The sequence below is a fragment of the Rhinolophus sinicus genome, linkage group LG15, assembly GCF_036562045.2.
Source record: "Rhinolophus sinicus isolate RSC01 linkage group LG15, ASM3656204v1, whole genome shotgun sequence".
Lineage (NCBI taxonomy): Eukaryota > Metazoa > Chordata > Mammalia > Chiroptera > Rhinolophidae > Rhinolophus > Rhinolophus sinicus.
Genome location: NC_133764.1, coordinates 2,172,057 through 2,192,064, shown reverse-complemented (window position 1 = coordinate 2,192,064; position 20,008 = coordinate 2,172,057). Strand labels below are relative to the sequence as shown.

Below are 20,008 nucleotides of genomic sequence, written 5' to 3'. Positions count from 1 at the left end.
ATTGAAGCCAGCCCTAATGCAGATGAGGTCAAAGCCCCCTCTGACCCCAGCATCCCTTTCTGTCTTCTTATATATATAATAACTCACTCCTCAGCCTTGTTTTGTTTCCAAACTCCGTGATACAATACACGCTTGTTAAAAAAAAAAAAAAAGGATATTTTCAATAAATATATCTGACAAAGGACTTATAACCAAACTATAAAAATAAAAAGATGAATAGGTAAAATACTTACACAGGTACTTCACAAAAGTAGCTTTCCTAATGGGCAAGGAGCATATGAAAAAGACTCCACACCATCAGACACTAGGCAAATGCAAATTAAAGCCAGTGAGAGACCACTTCACACTCATCAGAATGGCTAAAATTAAAAAGACTGAAAAGACTGACAACACCAAACTCTCAAAATTGTCAGTAGGAGTGTAAAATGGTACAAGCGCTTTGAAAAACAGTCTGACAATTTCTCATGAAACTCAAGATGAACGTCCTATGGGACCCAGCAATCCATGCCTAGTAGCCACCCAAGAGGAGTGCTACAATATGGACAAGAATGTACATGGCAGATCTATTCAAAACAGTCATAACCCAAAAACAACCTAAATGCCTATCAACAGGTGGATGGATAAATAAACTGTGGTAAATGCACATAATGTAATAGTATTCAGTGATGAAAAAGATACTCGCACAAACATGGATGAATCTCACAGACAAAATGAACAGAAGAAACTGGACACTAAAAAGTACATACTATGTGATTCCGTTTATATGAAGTTCTGGGAAAGACGAATTAGTCAATGATGCTAGAAGTCAAGGTAGTATTTACCTCAAAGGGTGGGGCATTGATTGAAAGGGGCAAGGGAAACACTTGTGTTCTGTATCTTGATTTGGGTGGTGGTCACAAGGGAGTGAACATCAAGCATACACCTTAAACAAACTAGTAAAGAGTAACCTATAGTCATGTAATTCAGTGTTGCAGTTATGGGTAGGAGGGAAGGGCAGCTTCAGACATGAGCAAGTTCAGGGGCAGTGGGAGCCTGGTCAATTCCTTTTCGAAAAAGAAGTGTGGGTCCTGGAGAGCACCGCGTGTCCTCAAGCAAGTCCCTGCCCATCTTGGGACTCAGTTTATCCATCTGAGGAGTGGATCCAGGGATCTCCAAGGTCTCTTCCTGTACTTCTGCATCTTTTGAGTAGCAGTGGCATTTTGCCCTTGTCCCAAACAAGGTTTCTCAGGCTAATCCCGTCTCAGCAGCCACAGCCTCGCATGGGTGGGATCCGCAGCCCTCACACATCCTCCCAGGGCCTCAGCTGTGTGGCCTCACAAAGGTCTTTCACTGCTTTCGGTGTCTATTTCCTCATCTGTAAAAATAGACTCCAGCGTTATCTATTTCTTGTGAATAGAATTTTCACTAAGCGCAGTGAATCCTCACAGAGCCCTTCCTGCCTCACGAGGGCTTTGCTATGCGCAGGCCACGCACACAGCAAGCGCTTAATAAATGGTGGCTGCGAGGGGATGATTAGAATTTCCCTACAGATCGTAGTATCTTCTTGAGAAGGGGTCCGTGTGGAGGCCCCAAAGTTGACTGTGGGTCAAACGCCAGACGGAAAAGTAGCCCCGGGGCAGATGCCCTAGCTTTGTTTTGTTTGGAACTGCGATTGGAACACAGCCGGAGAGGCGTGCGGCCCCTTTAAGAGTGGGATGGAATGTATCAAAACAAAAAGGTCCCGCGCTCACTGGTTGCATGCCGCACGTGACCTCACAGCTGATTTCCTGCCCCCCCCCTTTTTTCTTTCTTTTTCTTTTTTTTTTGCTGCGGCCGCCGCCGAGTGTCAGTTTCAGCGCCGCCGCCTGCGGTCTCTCGGGTGCGGGCTCCCGGCCGACCCGCGCCCCCGCCGTCGTCCCAACGCCTCCGCGCCTCCGCGGTAGCAGCCCGCGCACCGGGCCCCGCCGAGCCGACGCCTGCCCCGGGTCCGAGCGGCCTCTGCCCCGCGCGCAGATGGCGCACTCGACGGCAGCCGTGCCGTTGGGCGCGCTGGAGCAGGGCTGCCCCATCCGCGTGGAGCACGACCGTCGGCGCCGCCAGTTCACCGTCCGGCTGAACGGTAACGCGGTGCCCGGCCCGCCCCCGCCTTTTGTCTTCGAGCGAGCGGGGCCCGCCAAGGCTGCCCCCTAGCTGGGGCGCGCGCGCCTGTCCCACAGCCCTGGAGGGACGTCGCGAGTGAGCGCCGCGGGGTGGCCTCTGGTGGCGGCCGTTGGGCCCAGCGCTCGCGGCGTGGGCCCGGGGTGCACTCGCGGGCTAGTTGGGGGCGCGGCCGACTCGCGGGCTGGGGAGGGGCGGGCCCACGGGGAGGGAGGAGGCAGGAGCAGGGCAGCTCCGGCCTCCTGCCTCCAGCCCCCTCCCTCTGCCGCTGGGAACCCGCACCTGCTCAGGCCCTGCTGTTTTCCGGTGTTATGTTGGACAACCGCTGGCGGCGGCTGTTTGAGCTCGTGGAGAGTGGGTCAGCCATGACCTTCCCCTTCTCCGGTGTTAAATGGCTTCTTGCTGCCCCCGGAACCTTAGCTGTTCTGCACCGAGGGGTTTGGAAGAATCCTCTGGGCAGACTTGGAGATGACCGAGAGAGGGGCTTCTGCCCGGGAGGGTGTGGGGTGTGGGGAGGGGTATGGTGTCCTCGTCAGACTCGAGCGTCTCAGAGTTCGTCCAAGTTGCTTCATCTCTGCGTGTCCCAGTTTCTCCATCCTTACTAGGGGAATAACACCAGTGCATACCTCTTGGCTGACTGTAAGAATGAAATGCTGAAATAAGAGTAAAGGCTTAGAACAGCGCCTGCGGCACACAGTAAGTGCTAAGTATGTACTGATCATTATTTTTAAAACCAGAAAGCAAAGTCAAATCTTCATTACCAGTAAGGAAAGATTCCTCTAATGACTAGCCTACAGCGCCTCCTAAGAGGTCTAGAGGATCAGAAATAGAATTATAAAATCAAGGACCATGAATTCCCTTCATTCCACCACTTCTGCGTTAATAGCTTTTTCTTCCTTCCCAGCTGAGCCCCCTGCGGCAGTGTCTGAGCTGGAAGGACCCTTAGAGATCACTGTGCCCATTTCTGAGAAGGGAAGGCAGAGGCCCAGAAAAGTGAGAGGCTTGCCTGAGGTCAGGTAGTAAGTTGGGGCAGAGCTGGGATAGGGTCCTACGTGGTCTGACTCCTGGAACTGGGCTCCTCCAGTCTGCACTTGGATGCAGTCAGGAGGGGCCAGGGCCTGTGGCATGGATGTTTCTCCAAAAGGGGACATTTCCCCTTTTAGGCTGTGCTGGGGATTGAGCCAGGCCCTAGCATATCCCTGTTATAACATCCTTGGCATGTGGGCATCACCCCCTCATGTTACAGATGGGTAAACAGGCTCAGAGCACAGGGCAGGAGTGACTTGCCCAGCATCATTAAGTGTCAGAGCCGGAACTCAAACACTGTTCTTTCCACATGGAAGCAAGCCCTTCCACCGCAGTAGTGCCAGCTGTGGCCTACCTGGCCGTGACTCTCAGAGCCCTGGCCACTCTTGTGGGGAGGGGCATTGTGGCTTTACAAATCCTCTTTTCTGAGGTTCCAGAGAGGCCTCTGTTTCCCTTGGTGGCTCAGGCAGCCTTCTCTGTTCACAGAGATGAAGGGGATGTTTGGGGTTTCCCTCCTTTTTCTTCTAAATGAGTCCAGCCAAAGGACACCCTTCTAAGCTGGCTATGGTCAGGGCTAGACGTGCCTAGCCATATTTCTAAACTTGCCACTTCTGGGACCTACTACCTAGATGGCTAACTATAAAGTGGACCAGGGATCCCCCAGCCAAACCCAGGGAGCAGTGTGAGGCTGCCAGCCCCTCTCCTGCCTGTACTCGGGGGCTGTGCAGCCCAGGCTGGCCCAGTCTGGGTGTGCATGGGGGCAGGGGGACGAGAGAGAGGGCACATCGGTGTCTGGGCCCTACCCTGCCCCACCTGGGGAGGGGAACAGCCTATTGTAATGTCTCCTGAACTGCGAGGCCAGGCCTGGCGGCTGGCTCATCGTGTCCATTGAGTGATGTGAACACTGAGGCTGAGAGGCAAAGCCACCCTAGGGCTCCTAGTGCCCAGGCTGTCCCCATAGCTAAGCTGGGATGATGAGCTTCCAGCAAGCTCTGGTTCTGTGTGAGGGAAGAGGTCTGAGCAGCTGTATTACGTCCTTGTTCCAGGCAGGCCCTATGCATGTAGAGTCACTGACCTTATCTTCATAGCACTGCTGGGTGGGTTGAAGGGGAACTGTTCTTCCCGTTTTATAGATGAGGAGACTGAGGCATGGACGAGTGACTGACTTCCCAGGGGTTTGCACATTGGAAGTTGAAGGGCTAGGATTTGTTCCACAAGTCCTTACTGAGCACCTGCTGTGTGCCAAGCACTGTTCTAGGTGCTGGGGACTCGTGGGACTGACAGTCTCAAAGGTGGAAGACAATAAATCAAGTGTAAGGTGTCCTAGAAAACAAGAGCCTGGTAAGAAAGCAGGGCAGAGGGAAGGTGTGTCAGGAAAGGGCTGCTGTTTAGAATCAAGTGTCCAGGAGAGGCTCCCTGGGAAGGTAGCATTTAAGTAAAGAAGGCAAGGAAGGCAGCTACAGTGGGAAGAGTGTTCCAAGTGAAAGGAACAGCACATGCAAGGCCCTGCAATGCCTTGTGGGCATTGGGAGCAGCGGGGGGTGGAGGAAGGAGACAGGACGATCATGGCAGCTGACATCAGGAGGGCATGGGGGTAGATGGAGCAGTGGCCTTGGAAGGCATTGTGAGGAATTCGCTTTGACTCTGAGTGAGGTGGGTACATGGGAGGCTCCTGAGCAGAGAATGGTCGAGATGTTCCAAGCTCTCTCTGGTTGGTCTGAAGGAAATAGACTGTGTGAGGTAGGACAGAGCAGGGAGGTGGCTACTGCACTAGTCCAGGCAGTGTGAGCAGAGGTGGAGAGAAATGGCTAGCTCCTGGACAGATGTTGAAGGAAGCCTGGATAGGTCTTTCTGACATGGTGAGAGAATGCTACAGGTCAGGCTTGTCAGACCTCCAAAACCAGCTTCTAAAATGCTAGCTTTATGTTACCAGTTCATAGAGGAACCAGGGCACACAGCCAGTAGGCAGCGAAGCCAGAACTGAGCCCCCACCCCTAGGCCTTCCCTCTCAGCCAGGGCTGAGTGTCTCACTTGCTTCAAGAGGAAGGGTCATTTGGGAATCCTAGAATCATGGGACATCCTCCCCAACCCCATTTTGCTGATGGAAAGACTGAGTTCCCAGAGAGTCTGCCTCTGGCCTCCCTCAGCACCCCCAGAGGCAGCAGGGCTGAAAGTGCAGCAGCAGGTCTTGTGGCATTTGGATCCCTGGATATGAGGCTCCTGTATCAACCCATGCTGCTCCCCCCAGGAACCCCCCGTGCCCCATAGCACCTTATGATGGCCACCTAGAGCCCTGTCCCTGAGTGGGGAGGGTTGGGGGGCAGGGATTGATGCCTAATATGGCAAGAGGACCAATTGGCTCTGTGGGTGGACTTTCCTGGGTAACACCCAGGGTCTGCTCTCACATGATTCCTGGCTGTATTGGCTGGGCCCCTTAAGCTTTCCCAGGACACAGCCCCTTCTCTGTAACCTCCCTGTGAGCCACCAACATGTGACCCTTCCCCAAACCAGGCTCTGCATGTGGAGACACCCAAAACACCATCTAGGTGCTTCTGGGGCCTGCCCTGTTCTCCGCACCCACTTGTCCCTGGTCGGCCACCTCAGCCCCCAGAGGCAGCGGAAGGCCTGCTTCCAGCCTGGCCCTGCCTCGCTCTCCTCATCGGCACAGGGAGCATTTTCATCCACTGCTCCTCCTAGGACCGCTGTGGGCAGAGTGGAGAGGCGGGAGGTTACCGCCCTCTGCAAAGACCCCATGTCTCCCGCCCAGAACTCGTGCTCCTCTTCCCCACTTGCCAGGGAAGATGGTTTCTTGGTGACTGCCTCTCCTGATAACTCCCTGGGGCCTTTGCTCCTGGGGTGGGGGCCAGTGCAGGGTACTGGGGTGGAGACCACGGAAGGGTCTCATTACCTGAACAGCTTTAACTGTTCTCAAAACTAGTTCATTTCATGATCTCAATGTGATTCTCAGGCCCAGGAGGGAGGTAGCAGTTGTCCCAGGACAGGAGAGGTCTCGGGAACAAGATGTCGGGACTGGTCTAAGGTCATCTGGCAGAGCTGGGACTGGAACCCAGGGCCCTTCCTTGCCTTGGGCTTGTGCCTCTGGCTCCCAAGAGTGACTGACCCTCTTTGCTAGTCAGAGGCTTGTGCTTCTTGGTGCCTCATAGAACCCAGCCCAGAAAAGGGCCTGGGTCCAGCCAGGTCTTGTTTGGGGGCTCAGCCCACAATGCTCTGAGCAGAGATAGCAGTATCCATGGGCCCAGCTGCCCAAACGCTGGTGACGGATGGCCACGTGCCAAGGGTAAGTGAGTAACTAAAAGCACTGCCTCTGGGGGGGTGATGTTTGGGCTCACCTTGAATAATAAGAAGGAGCCAATCTTGGGAGGCTCTAGAGGGAGAGGTACCAGGTGGTGGGAGCAGCCTGACAAAAGCTGGGGGGTGGAGACCTGGGCATCCGTGGAGTAGGGAGGAGGCTGCTGTGGCTGGATTCGGGCCCTGAGCTGAGGACGGATGGGATCTGACTCGGCTTCCATGGGTCGATACAGGGGGGCCCACGGAGATGTGAGCAGTGGCCAGATCCCAAGCATGTTTTGAGTTACGCCCATTGGCCTGCCACAGGGTCAGCTCAGTCTGAGAGAAAGAAGGCGAGGAGGACCCCGGGATGTTGGCCTGAGCCACAGGGGCTGGCCATTTCTGGGGGCTTTCCAGGGGGGTTTGGGCCATGTCAGGTGTGGGCAGTTGGGGCTGGGTGGCCTTGACGGGCCATTTAAGGCCAAGGTGCCAGGCCACAGGCCAGGCACTCTGGGATTGTCCACTACAAAGGGTCGGTTTCCTCCAGCTAGTGTGGTATGATCTGGCCAGTGGGGGCACGGCGGACGGTGTCGTTAACACTCTCTTTCCCTCGTGTGTAGCCCACGCTGTCCCTGGTGGCCCCGAAGCCCTTCTGTTCCTCTTTCAGCCAGAAGAGCCTCCTGAGTGACCTCAGCCTATTTCCGGCCTGCTCCACACACTGAAGCTGTCTCACTACCTCTTGGGGCCTCTGTTTCCCTGTCTGTAAACAGGGCTCTAAGAATTCTACCCATTTTGTAAGATTCTCATGAGGAGTAGTGTATGGAGCGAGCTGAGCAGAGGCCTGCCGCATGGCAGGGCCCCACAGCTGTTGCCACCTGCTGTCCCCCAAAGGCGCAGGGCCAGGCCCTGGAAGGCTAGAGTGCTGAGCATACCAGTAGCTCACAAGTCAGCCTCAAAGCCCTATAGGGGGTCTGGCAGAGAGAGAACAGCAGTTGTTTGGAGGACAAATATTTCCTGGGTGTCTCCCTTGGGCTGGACACTGGGGATGCAGTGGTGACCAAGCCCTTGTGACTACCAGGAGCTGATGGGTGGGGAGGTGGTGGGGCAGAGACTTCCTAAGGCCCCTTGGCATCTGGTCCATCCACGGTCCAAGTGGCCACTCCAGGATTGAGAGAGTGGGTAAGCAAATGAACAGAGGAATTCTAACAAGCTTGTAAGGGCTGGAGGCCCTACCACCTCCCTCTCTGCAGGGATGGCAGTGGCCCAGAAGCGGAGGTGTTTTATATGACCTGCCATCATGGCTTCCTACTACTCTTCCCCCACTCATTCCAGCAGAGCTCTGTCAGTCCCATCACTGCTTCTTGAACATTCTACCTCAGGGCCTTTGCACACGCTGTTCTCGCCACCTGGACTGTTCATTCCCCATATCTTTTGGACCCCTCACCCCCTTCAGATCTTTGCTCAAGAAAGGCCTCCCTCTTTAAAATGTCATCTCTGCCCCCTCACCCCTTCTCTGCTGTATTGTGCTCCAGCTCATGACCTTCGAATCTTATACTGTTTATAATGATATTGCTTATTGTCTGTCTCCCTCCACGAGGGAGTGTTTGGTCAGTTTTCTTCACTGCTGCACACCTAGCCTTGGAAACCCTGCCTGACACATAGTAGGCCCTCGATCAGCTTTAGGGGTAATTAAATGGCCAGGGCAGGCAGGCAGCTCCTTCAGTCGCTGGTGACCAGGTCAGGCTGAGAATGGCCTCCTGAGCTCTGCTCTCCTGTCCTGGGCGAGCTGAATCAACACCAGCAAAGGTAGGAGCTGAGCACTGAGTCTTGTGCTGCCCAGTCAGGGAAGGTGGCAGTGAAGGTCAAAGCTGGGTCTCGGGCCCATCGGAGCAGCAATCAGGCCCAGAGGAGGAGGCCTGGGGCTTTGGAGGCATGGGGAGGAGGTGAGGCTGGGGGGGCTCCCTCAGCTGGATCTGAGAAGGGGAAAGGGTATTCCAGGCAGAGGGAACTAGTGGGCAAAGGCCTGGAGGCAGGAGATAGAGGGTGTGTCGAGATGGAGCAGAAAGACTGGACTGAGCTCTGGGTCTGGAGGCCTAGGTTCCAGCTTCAGCTCGGACTTGCTGTGGGATGTGGATTTGTGGGTCTGTTTCCCCATCTGGAAATGGGGAGGTGAATTGTACCTTCACTCCTGAGCTTTGGAGAACTAGAAAGCTTCCTAACTGGGGTTGGACCCTGTCCTGGTATCCGGATTCGTCATTTGTATCCCTCAGTCTGTCAGTCTTATACTTGGGAAACTCCCCACAGGCCCAGGGCCCAGACAGCATTTAGGAATGAATTCTCTCTGGTACTTTAAAGTGAAAAACACATGAAATACAATTTGCTTTTAAAAATCAGAGAAACACACTTGGCATTGACATGTTTTCTGTTAGGGACAGTGAATTGTGTATTGCAACCTCAGTTTGCTGTGTGTCCCGTGCCTGTCCTCCCCCTGCCCTTCCCTCGGCCGTCTGTTCCCTGATTGCCCTCAGCTCAGAGGTTTTCTCCTTGGAGGGGTCTCCCCTGGCCACCTCTGGCTAAATGGCCCAGTCTCTCCCCGAACCCAGCTTACTTGTTTCCTTCATACACTCACAACTCCCTGAAATGACAAACTTTGGAGCTGTCCTCTTTCTGTCACTTACCACATCCGCGTCATCAGCACATCCTGCCAGCTACACCTTCCCAACAGTCAGCATCTGACCCCCCTCACACCCCTCCTGCCTCCCTCTGTCTGTGCCCCCTCTTCGCTCACCTGGACTAGTGCAGCAGCCACCTCACTTGTCCCCCTGCTCCTGTCCCAAGTCTGTTTGCAGAGCAGCCAGAGTGAGTCCCGTGACATCATGATGACATCCTGTCCCTCCTTTGCCGAGGACCCTCCGTGGCTCCCAGCTCATGATGGTTTAAGAGGCCTCGCAGGACCTGCCCTCATCTCCACCCTCTCCCGTGCCCACTCCTGCCTCAGAGCCTTTGCACTGCCTCTTCCCTCTGCCTAGGACACTGTTCCCTAGACATCACATAACCAACTCCCTCTCCTTCCTGTCGTGTCTCCACCCGGCGTAACTCCCTGCTCCACCCCTGCCTGCTTCTTTGTTTGTTCTGTCTCCTCTTCTAGTGAGTTCCAGGAGGGCAGGGCTCTTTGTCTGGCTTATTCATCGCTCTGTCCGCAGCAACTGAAACAGTGCCTGAGGCTCAGTAAACATTTGTTGAAGGGGATGGGTGGATAGATGTGTGGGCGGTTGGGATGGCTGGGAGGTAGATGGGCAGGCAGGTGGGGAACTACAGACTGGTTAGAGAATCTCCAGTTAAATGTTTTCCAATGGGACTTGGGTGGACTGGTGAGCTCCAGTCTTGCAGGCCTGAAAGGGCACAAAAGCTAGTTTGTTCCTGCGTATGTGCCCAGTGTCACTTTCTCGTGGATGATGGTGCCACACTGTCTGACCTTCCCTGGGCCCAGCGGGTAGTCCTGACAAATCCTACGGCCTGCTCTTCTGTCTCTGCAGGCTCTGGTTTAGTTGGGGACTTGCCAAGCCCTGCTCTGCATCCAGCGCTGGACATGGGACACCACACCCTCGGGAGGGCGTTCAGATGGGGGTACAGAATGGGGGGTGCTGAGGGCCTGGGGATGCTGAGACTGAGAATAACAGCATAGGTTCATGGGGGCCTTGAGTGTTCTGGGCGATGCTCTAAGCCTTTTACGCAGATTACCTCACTTAGTCCTCCAAACACCCCAAAACAATGAGGAATGTTTTATTATATTCCCACTTTATAGATGAGGAAACTGAGGCACAGAGAGATTATTTGGGATCAAACTTCAGGCTCCAGATGCCTGTCGCTCCACCCCGGCCTCTGTGCCTGGGTCAGGCCCCTGGAGTCTCCACAGCCTCATGTGTCCACCACCCTCCCCTGCAGGATGTCACGACCGGGCTGTTCTGCTCTATGAGTACGTGGGAAAGCGGATCGTGGACCTGCAGCATACCGAGGTCCCTGATGCCTACCGTGGGCGTGGCATCGCCAAGCACCTCGCCAAGGTAGGGAGGTGGGGGTGGGGAGGTACGCCCACCCAGAGGAAACCATGGCCCTGGTGGCGGACCGCAGCCTGTTTGTTGGCCAAAGTACAAATGGGTGCCCACCTTGCCAACAGGTTGCAGCTGGGAGATTGTCAGGGAGCATGTGTCCCCTACTCCTGGCTCCTCTCAGGCTGGTGGCAGTGGTTCTGGGCCCAGGCCCCAGGTTCTGCACCGCTAAGCCTTCAGGGCCACTGACACCCGCTGTGTCAGGAGCTCACGGGCTGGGACCCCAGCATCTGTAACATAATAGGTGGTCAGTAAATCCTTGTTGAACAAGTGAATGATGACCGTTCCAATGCATCGGCTCGTTCCCCATTCTCCTCTTCCACTCCCTTCATCCCCAAAGCACCTCAGACCCCAGCTGCTGGAGAGCGGGCTGGGACTCAATGAAAGGAATTGCAGCCTGGAGCAGTGAATGACCTTCAGTTCCTTGGAGGGCTGCTACACAGGACCCCGCTTCTTCCCTCTGCCTCCCCCCCCCAGTGCAGGCCTCTGCTCCTCCTCCACTCTCTGCCTGGTTTCTTAGTTGGTACTGTCTGGGCCAGGGCAGGGGACTTGTGCCCGCCATCTGTGGGAGTGACGTCTGTGAGAGCCATCTGTGTGACCAGTGAGGAAATGCCGGGATTTGCTGACCTGGGTAAAGGGGAGTTGGGCCCTGTCCTCACCCTGGGGAGCCCTGCCTGTGACTTCCTGAGCCCTTCCTGCCCAGGGCACGAGGGCACTTACCATGTGGCTTTCGACTGGCGCCTTCATGGGCTTTCAGTTTCTTTATCTGCAAAATGGGAGAATAGACTGGACTCTTGTCACTAGGTCTCAGGTTTTAAACCCTAGGATCAGGTGCAGGCTGGACAGTGAGATGCACAAAGGCCAGCCCAGGGGTGCTGGCAAGTCAAATGGGCCAACCATGTAAGTGCCAGGCCCTTAGTAGGCACTCCACTCAGTAAATGCTGCTTCCTTTTTCATCAGAAGAGTCAGCCCCACCCAGGCCGTCCTCTACCTTGTTTCAGCAAACATTTATTAAACACCAACTGTGTGCAAGGCCCTGGGGGCAGGGAGGTACACCAGACACGCCCTTGCTCTCCCTCTCCTGAGCTCATGGAGACAGTGACACCAGCCGTAGACCAAGGCCGCATACCTGCCCCCGTCACTTCCCTCACCAAGGCCACATGCTACCCCAGTCACTTCCCTCACCGTTGCCCTTGAGAGCCCTGTAATGACTAAGTGTGACCTCTGCTGGGTGCAGGATTCCTGTGGGGCTGTGGGAGCTCTGAGGCTCGCTGACCCAACCTCCAGGGAAAGGTTCCAGGAGGAGATGTTATGTGAGCTGTCACGTGAAGAATAAGTAAAAAAGAGGTTAGGCAGACACCCAGCGAACGCAGAGCCCCTGAGATGGGAAAGCAGTCTTGTTGTGGAGACAGGCCTGGGTAGGTGTGGGGCAGATAAGACAGGCAACGGGGTGGGGTTCTCCAGGTTTAGCACCTGCCCATGTTGCCACTTGGCTCTTGGTTGCCCTGTACGGAGGCCGCCTCCCGGACAGTTTTGAGTAGGGGCTCAGGATCCAATCCTTGCTCATTCTCTTCCATGACACATGTCTCGGGCAATTTACCAATGCTTTCTGCCTCAGTTTCCCCCACTGAAATAAGGGGGTGGTGACAGCACCCCCTACCTCCATGTAGGACAGGTGGCCATGGGCAGCCAGGTCCTGCCCTCAGATGGAATAGCCTGAGAGGTGTGGGGGCTGGGCCCCCATGAGCCCAGGATGCGTTCTGTGGGCACTGACCGCTCTCTCTGCCTGTCTGTCAGGCTGCTCTGGACTTCGTGGTGGAGGAGGACCTGAAGGCCCATCTCACGTGCTGGTACATCCAGAAGTACATCAAGGAGAACCCGCTGCCACAGTACCTGGAGCGCCTGCAGCCGTGACCCTGGCTCGCGGGGCGGGAGGGCTCCTGCCAGATCCTTCCTCAGGGCCTTCACCCCGGCCCTCTGAGTGCTCTCAGGAAACCTGGACCCCCCGGGGACAGACTCAGAGTTATTTTTGTAAGGACGCTCATCTGTGACCTGTGGAGGCAGCCGGCTGAGGATGGGCAGCAGTCCAGTGACTGTGACCAAGGAAAGGCCAGGCGGCCGCAGTCTGGCCGCAGTCTGGCAGCTCCGCTCTGTAGATGCTGGCCAGCTTCTCAAAAGGCTTCACGGCCTGTTGTGGGCAGGCTTGTAAGGGCCTTCCACCAGGACCAGAACAGGAACAGGGGCGTCCCTGTGGCCAGTCTGGGTCCCACCTACTGTTCCCTGCTCTGTGATTGACAGGGGGGCTGTCTTGGATTCCTCCACCCACCACCACTGCCTCTCCATGTGTCCTTTCTGCAGATGAGGAGGGTGTCCCGAGCTGAAAGGAGCAATAAGAAACTGTGTGCCAATTTACGAGGGACACAGCGCAAGCCGTGGCTGCCACTAGTGCTGCCCCTTTTCTTCCTGACTTGTGTGCCCTGGCAGGGGCCAGCGAGGGGCAGCCCTCCCTGATGTGTGAGCCCAGGAGTGGGTAGACTGGGCACTGGCTCAGGCTCAACTGCACACACGCACACAGGCACGCTCACATGGGATGCTGATCGCCAAGCTGTGATTCAGCTGAGAGGCTGATGGGGGCGCACTCGCTGTTCTCTCCTTGGTATCAGTTTCCTTAACTCCTTGCCCTGTTGCCTGCCGGCTCTGCAGGAAACCAAGGTCCCTATCCCCTGTGGCTGCCCTGCCCTCCCCGTTTGCCTGTCTGCCGGGGGGCCAGCTCCAGGTGCAGCTAAGCATCTGGGGTGGGAGGCAAACTGTCCTCAAAAACCATCCTCACCACCCAAGAGAAAGAAACATTTCTGTGGAGAGATTTCCTTTGTGGCCGCCAGACAGCAGAGCGTCTTTCTCTTGATGAAGTCTGGGGTCGCAGGGCCCCTCCCAGACCATCCTTCCTGGTAATGGATTGGGAGACATACCCCAGCACCCTTTGTTTAGCACCCAGCCTTTCTGGGGGCTTTGGGGACTCAGGGTCCTGATCTCCTATGCCCCACTCCTCACGGGTCAAAGAGGAACCCAGGAGTCAGGGTCCCTTTGGGGCATAGACGTAAGTTAACAGTGAATCCCTGAGAGTGATGTGTCCTGTCCAGGCCTCTGGCTGAGGGTGGGGCTCAAAGAGATGTGGGTGCTGGGGACATTGGTTACCATAGTGACTCCTCCCTTTATCCGACTGGCCGCAGCAGATGTTGACTCGTGGTCTCCTTTTCCACTCACCTCTTAGCTCCCAGTCTCTACCGAGCCCCGTCCCACCCGCCGCAGCTCAGGGCCTTCCCCCAGGCATTTGTGCACGGACAGCTTCCTGCGCAGTGGCCGGAGCAGCTCGCTGTGTACTTGCACACTCGCCTCCAGGAATCCCCAAGAGGACCGGGGGCGCCCCCTAGCTCTGTTTGCAAAGGGCTATTGTGAGGGGCAGGGACGCCTCTGGGCCCCCACTGTGATGGCAGTTGTGGGCCAGGAAGAAATCTCTGGCAGGAGGTGGGCTCAGCTGCTCGGTTCCCTCCAAGGCTGGGGGTGTCTCATTCCTGGCACAGTTTGAGAAAAGGGTGGGTTGTAGGCCCAAGAGTGGACAAACGAGCCAGCCCAGGGTCGGGGCCTTTTCCCTCCCTCCCTAGGCCACCCCCCTCCCCACTCACGCATTCCTCCCCAAGTTGAAGCACAGACTCCTGCATGAAACTTCAGCAGCTCCGCGAGCTGATGCTGTCTCCCTCTGCAGCCTGTGGGATAAGGTGACCCAGTGCTGGGAGGAGGCCCTGCACACAGGGCCCCAGGGCAAGCAGGCAACCAGAGCTCAGGGAGCAGAGGCCAGGAGGGACCAGTTCCCATCCCCATTGTCCCAGCCTGAACCTGTGTGCTAACAGCAGGCGACTCGCCATGCCCGGGCCAGCATGCACACAAAACACTTGTTACTTGAACCAGGAGCCGTGCAGGGTCTGGGGGGTGCTGGGGAGGGCTGCGCAGCTCTGGACCCAGGGACAGCTTGTCCCTAGTTTCTGCAGGTATGACCTGGCCTCTTTTCCTCGGCTGCCTTAAAGTGCCACTGCCCCGCTACACGGGATCTGCTGCTGTGGCCGGCCTGGCCCTCAGACTCCGGCAGAGCCTCGAGGCAGCAGCGATAGCCTACTCTGCTGGGCTGGGGACACTGCAGACCCCGGCCTGGAGACCCCAGCCCCCCTCAGCTGACAGCCACTTTTGCCATGGCCGGCCTGCCCCTGGTGCTGCCCCCATGTGTCGTATCCCAGCCTGTCCCCTACCTGTGCCCAGATGCCCCAGGATGCTCAGGAGGCAGGGGTGCCCATGTCGGCCACCCTTCCAGGAGATTGTGCAAAGGTCCCGTGCTCTCCTGTCACATCTCGCTTTGCGGGTTTCTCTTGCCCGGTCAAAATAGGTGGTGACTCATGTGCCTTTCCTTCTCAGGACCTGTCCCAGCTGATGTCGGCCAAGGCTGCAGACCTCCCTTTGTTACTTCTCAAACTCCTGAGCAGATTGCATGGCATACATTTCGATAAAAGCTGTGGCCTAGTGCATGGCTCCAGGACTGCTGCTAGAAGAGGCACAGTGGGTGCTCTCTGGCCAGGTGCTGCTGTCCCCATGCCGCCTTGCTCAATCCCCATGGTGATCTGTTGGCCATGCTTTTACTGATGAGGATACTGAGGCACAGCAAGGTGTGGGAACCCACAGGATGTGAGGAAGGAGAGGAGGTGAATGGTGGGCACTCTCCATTCTTCCATCCCTACTTCTGTTCTTATTTAGTTGCTGGTGCACCACCCCCCCCCCCCCCGCGTTTTCAGGTAGGGAAAGAGGTTCTAAAAGGCACTAGGGTTTGGCTGAGGTCTCACGGCGTGACAGCGGTGGCATCAGGATCTGGAGACTGCCATCCGTGCCTTCCACACCCCTTATTTCCCACTGGCCAGGGTCCCCACCTGTGATGTCATATCACCTTGCATCAGCTTCTGTTAGATGTGTCCCTTTCCCCCCTAAAAAGCCTCCTGTTCGGCCTTCTGGTCCAGGGGAGGGAGGCGAGGCACCCATGCAAGCTCATGGGGTAAAGTCACAAACAACCTCGCAAATACAGGATGGAGAGCAGCCTGCACTGGGCCCAGGGCCACGTCTCCTTCCCTGGCTGCCTTGGGATGGAGGGGCTCCTTCCTGGATGGGATGTTCTCCTAGTTTCCACCCTGGGGTTACAACACTACCCCAGACAAAGGACGAAGAGGAGGCCCTGCAATCCCAGGCCCTTCACAGTTTATCCAGCTGGGTTCTCAGCAGGTCCGTGAGGTACCAGCCATCAGGCTGATCTTACAGGTGAGGAAACAGGCTCAGAGCAGGCATTCGGTTGCTGCCCATGTGGCTAGAAGGCGAGGGAACCAGGATCCATGCCTCGTTCCTACCCTTTCTTTAAAATGTCATGTGTCGTGAGGTCTGTGTCCACTTAGGTAACAGATGGCTTTGGAGAGCAATATACAGACCACACTTTTGGCAATTTCTCTACTCATTTGGAGGCTGAGGTGGGTTCTGTCTTGAGCTGCCTGGTACATGGCTCGTCAGGGATGCCTGGCAGACGTGGGAAGACGACATTGCATGCGAAGCTGGGTTGTGACTGGAATGTCACTGGGGCGTCCGAACGTACCCTCATGTTCCTTCCTCAGTTCAGGGGTCTCAGATCTGCTGAAGTCCACCCAAATGTCCCCTCAACTATTCTCAGGGTCCCACTCCTTCCAAGTCAACACCCTAAATTTCATATCGAAGGTCCAGCAAGGCTGTGGCTTTAACTTGGTAACTCCTCAACTTGCAGGATCAACTTTAGGGTTATGTTTTCAGTTGTACCGTTCTCATGGCTAGAGGACATTAAAGAGTTTCTTTCCTGGCTGCCAAAGATGCTGTCTGGTTTTGTATCTGCGCCTTGAGCTCAGTCTACAGTTTTCTGTCTACTGATTGCAGTGTGGTCCCAGCAGGCAGCCCACACTGGAGCCGTAGAGACCCGGGCAGCAGCCAGTTGGTCTCCCAGTTTTGCCTTCACGAAGCACCTCTCCGCAGGCTCTTAAAATAAGTGAGGTGCTAAAGTAGTCATTTTACCACTGGTGCTGTGAACTTCCAGGGTCCCATTTCCCCTGCACGATGAAGTCATTACTGTGACCCCGTAAGGTCGGATAACCAACCCCAGGTGTCCATGTTTGAGAGGTGGTTCCTCGGATGCCATTCCTGCTACCAAGTACTGTCGGTGTAGAGACAGGAGAACGGGAACTGCCCCAGGTGCTTCAAATGGGGGGCAGTGCATGGAACTGGTTCCGAAAACTGTTGGAAGGGTGAAAGGAGCAGAAGTGAGAAGGTGAGGGAACCCGAACGTTGGTAAGTTCAGGAAGCTGCTGTCACACTGAGCTGGAGGAGCAGACGTGGTGCCCAAAGCCACGATCATGGCTGCTGCTGGGACCCCGCTGCATTAACAAAACCCAGGACGGCATGCACACTGGTCACTGCTGCCACCACTAAAACCCCCGAATTCAGAAACTCTAGTGTCCTACCATTGTCTCCCATCAGCAGAAATTAACGGACAGCACACTGGTAAGGGCTCTGGGAAATGTGGCTTGCAGGCATCTAGCCCCTCTGTGACCTGGGGGAGGAAGGGATCTGGACACCAGCAGACAAATAGTTGGGATAAAATAGGAGTATTCTTGTCTGCTAGGAGCGGGGCACCTGACATTATTCCAATCCATCTCCACTAAAGGTTGAAACAGCATGCTAGAGACAACAGACCCCCAGTGCCCAGGCACTGCAGAACAGCTGTGAGGTGGCAGCTCATGTTGGGAGGTACGCTGTCTTACCAACACTAGCGCCATGTGGGCTGGCGCGTCATGAGCATGTACTTGGGTCGGGGGGATGCTTCCAGGCCATCCGTCGGGTTGTCAGTGGGCCATCTGGCTGGGTGAGAATTGGCAATCTTATGAATTAGGGTGGAGCACAGGGGGTCAGAGGATGGCCCCCTTGACAGGCTTCTTTCTGAAGGCTGTTCTAATCCATGAGGAGACTCGATGATGAAGTCATATGTTAGCTGTGGAAAGATGCTGAGATGGGCTGGGAAAAAGCCTCTCCACCGTCATTCTGGAATCTAGAGAAAGGAGAATTGGGGAATAATCTGCCATCTAAGACAAAAAGGCCAAGTAAGTGCATGGACTAGGTCATAAAACCAGGTCATGTTTAGATTTCCCAACACACCTGCAAGGGGTGAACCCTCCTCTTTTTACTGGTGGAGGCACTTCGGTTCAGAAAGCCAATCCCATCCCCACATTGAGCACCCATATGTGTTCAGTGAGGATACAAGGGTGACCAAGGAAGATGGGGCTCCATCTTCAGGGGACACACAGTGCAGGGTGGGGATTTGAAAGCAGACATGCAGTAAGAAAACTGTGACAAGCCTCTTATCATACACGGGGGAGGACCCTGGGAGTTGAAGGGACCCTGGGAGTTGAAGGGTCCTGAAGAAGGGATATCTAGGTTCAAAACTAAAAGATGGGTGTGCTTTGTGAGGGGTCCAGTCCACAGGTCCCGCACAACCTGGGCCCCATGACCTCTGACCTTATCTCCCACCACTCTCCAGCCACACGCACCCCTTCCCTCCACAGCCATTCTTGACATCTGCGAAGCCACTCCCACCCCAGGGCCTTTGCACTTGCTGTTCCCTCTGCACAGAATGCTCTAACCTTAGACATCCTCAGGCCTGCCTCCCTCACTTCCTTCAGGTCCATGCAAAACTGTCACCTTCTCAGTCAGGCCTCTTTTCTCAGATCACAACCCCCTCCTGATTCCTCTTACTCTACTCTATTTTTTCCGATTGTTTTCTTCTTACATCATATATAACTGGTTAATTTTATCTTGTTTATTATTTGTTGCCTGAATCTCCCTGCTAGAATACAAGCCCCATGAAGACAGGAGTTTGCTTGTTTTTCATTTTGTCTTTTTCTATAACAGTGCCTGGCATATATTTAATGCTCAATAATATTTGTTGGCTGGATGGACGGATAGATAGATGGATGGATGGATGAATAGATGGAATGGCATGGGGAAAAGAGGGCCCTAGGTAGGCTAACCTCATGAGCAAAGGCCTCGCAGTGTGATAGCCTTGGGCATCTCTGGAAGTTGCATGCGGCTGGAAGTGGGTGAATCAGGAAATGAGCCTGGAGAGTTGGGTGGGGCAAGATGATGGAGCGCCTTGAGGTGTGATAGAGGCTGCTACAACTCAGTCTGTTTCCACTGGTGGACACAAAGCGGCACCTACCAGCCTCCCTTGTAGCACGCGAGCTCCTGGGTTTGAGCTCTAGCCAGATGGAACGTGTCTGGGAATGAGAGAGGCTCCTCCCAGACTTTGTCTTTCCCAGTCCATTGCTGGGTGCAACAGTGACCAGGCTTTAAGGATGCTGAGTGTATCGGTTATAAAGGACACAGGTCTCCGAGTTGCTGCACGGAGAAAAACCATCTGCCAAGAACAAACTCTCATTTTGGCTTGTTACACGAGCGAGAACCTATGTATGGCTATAATGTTTTAAGCAATCTACATTTTGGGGTCTGTTTGTCGTGCTAGGTACCTGGAAGTGTAGTGCTCCCATAGCTTAAAGCCTGGCGCATGTAGCATCGGCTTAGTGGGCAGGCTGCAGGGAACATGGACATAGATATTGCAGAGGGGGAAGTGGAACACACATTATGCAGGAGCAGACCGTTTGTTGAAATCATAATCTGTAGCTTGGAGGGCAGGCAACAGACCGATAAGCCTGTGGCTCCGGGGCAAGTGGTTGGAATGAGCTGGGCATCAGTGTGTGTTGGATGACCCTTCCGTTTATAGCAAGGTAGAGGAGAGACACATATGTAAGCAAAACACAGTTTGCAAACAAATGTTTGAGGCCTTGTAGTGTTAGAAAAGGTGTCGTGCGGGGGACCCTGCTCGCTGCGCCATTTTTCAGGCGGGGCAGCCTGCGGGGTCTCTGCTCCCACTCCCCACACAAGAATGCAGGATATGGTGAGGCCAAAAAGGAACACCCACGGAGCCATAGGTAGGGGAGTCATACCACTCTGGTCTCACTGGAGGCTGGGCCCACCGGACGCGCGAACTGCCGTCCGCCTTTCACCAACCGACCGACCGACTCTCCTCCACTCTCCTCGGCTCCTCGGCTCTCCTCGGCTCTCCTCGGCTCTCCTCCATAGCCGCAGCACTTATACTAGCGGCCAATCGGCCAATCGGCCAACCGGCCACAGCCGACGGCCAACCGGCCACAGCCGACGGCCATCCACCACCCGAGCCAGCACCTTTCCACGTGAGGCCGAGAGCCTATAAACTACTTTCTGGCGCTCTGTCCCCACAAAAGGTAACTGCTACTAGACCCCAAATAACAGGAAATAAAACTGAAAAAGGC

The 20,008-nt window shown here is 55.3% G+C and overlaps 1 protein-coding gene across 1 annotated transcript; it reads left to right on the top strand.

Moving 5' to 3' along the window:
* Positions 1-1,801: 1,801 nt before the first annotated feature.
* On the top strand, positions 1,802-16,482 carry NATD1 (N-acetyltransferase domain containing 1). Its single transcript, XM_019715979.2, has 3 exons — positions 1,802-2,098; positions 10,396-10,514; positions 12,357-16,482. The coding sequence occupies exons 1-3, from the start codon at positions 1,993-1,995 to the stop codon at positions 12,471-12,473; spliced, it is 342 nt and encodes a 113-aa protein (XP_019571538.1). The 5' UTR covers positions 1,802-1,992; the 3' UTR covers positions 12,474-16,482.
* The last annotated feature ends 3,526 nt before the right edge of the window (positions 16,483-20,008 follow it).

What these genes read in the sequence shown, in the direction of transcription:
- NATD1 (XM_019715979.2), top strand. Translation starts at nt 1,993, where the DNA reads ATGGCGCACTCGACGGCAGCCGTGCCGTTGGGCGCGCTGGAGCAGGGC. An exon ending in GTTCACCGTCCGGCTGAACG is followed by an intron (nt 2,099 to 10,395) that starts GTAACGCGGTGC and finishes CCTCCCCTGCAG; the next exon opens with GATGTCACGACCGGGCTGTT. An exon ending in TCGCCAAGCACCTCGCCAAG is followed by an intron (nt 10,515 to 12,356) that starts GTAGGGAGGTGG and finishes CCTGTCTGTCAG; the next exon opens with GCTGCTCTGGACTTCGTGGT.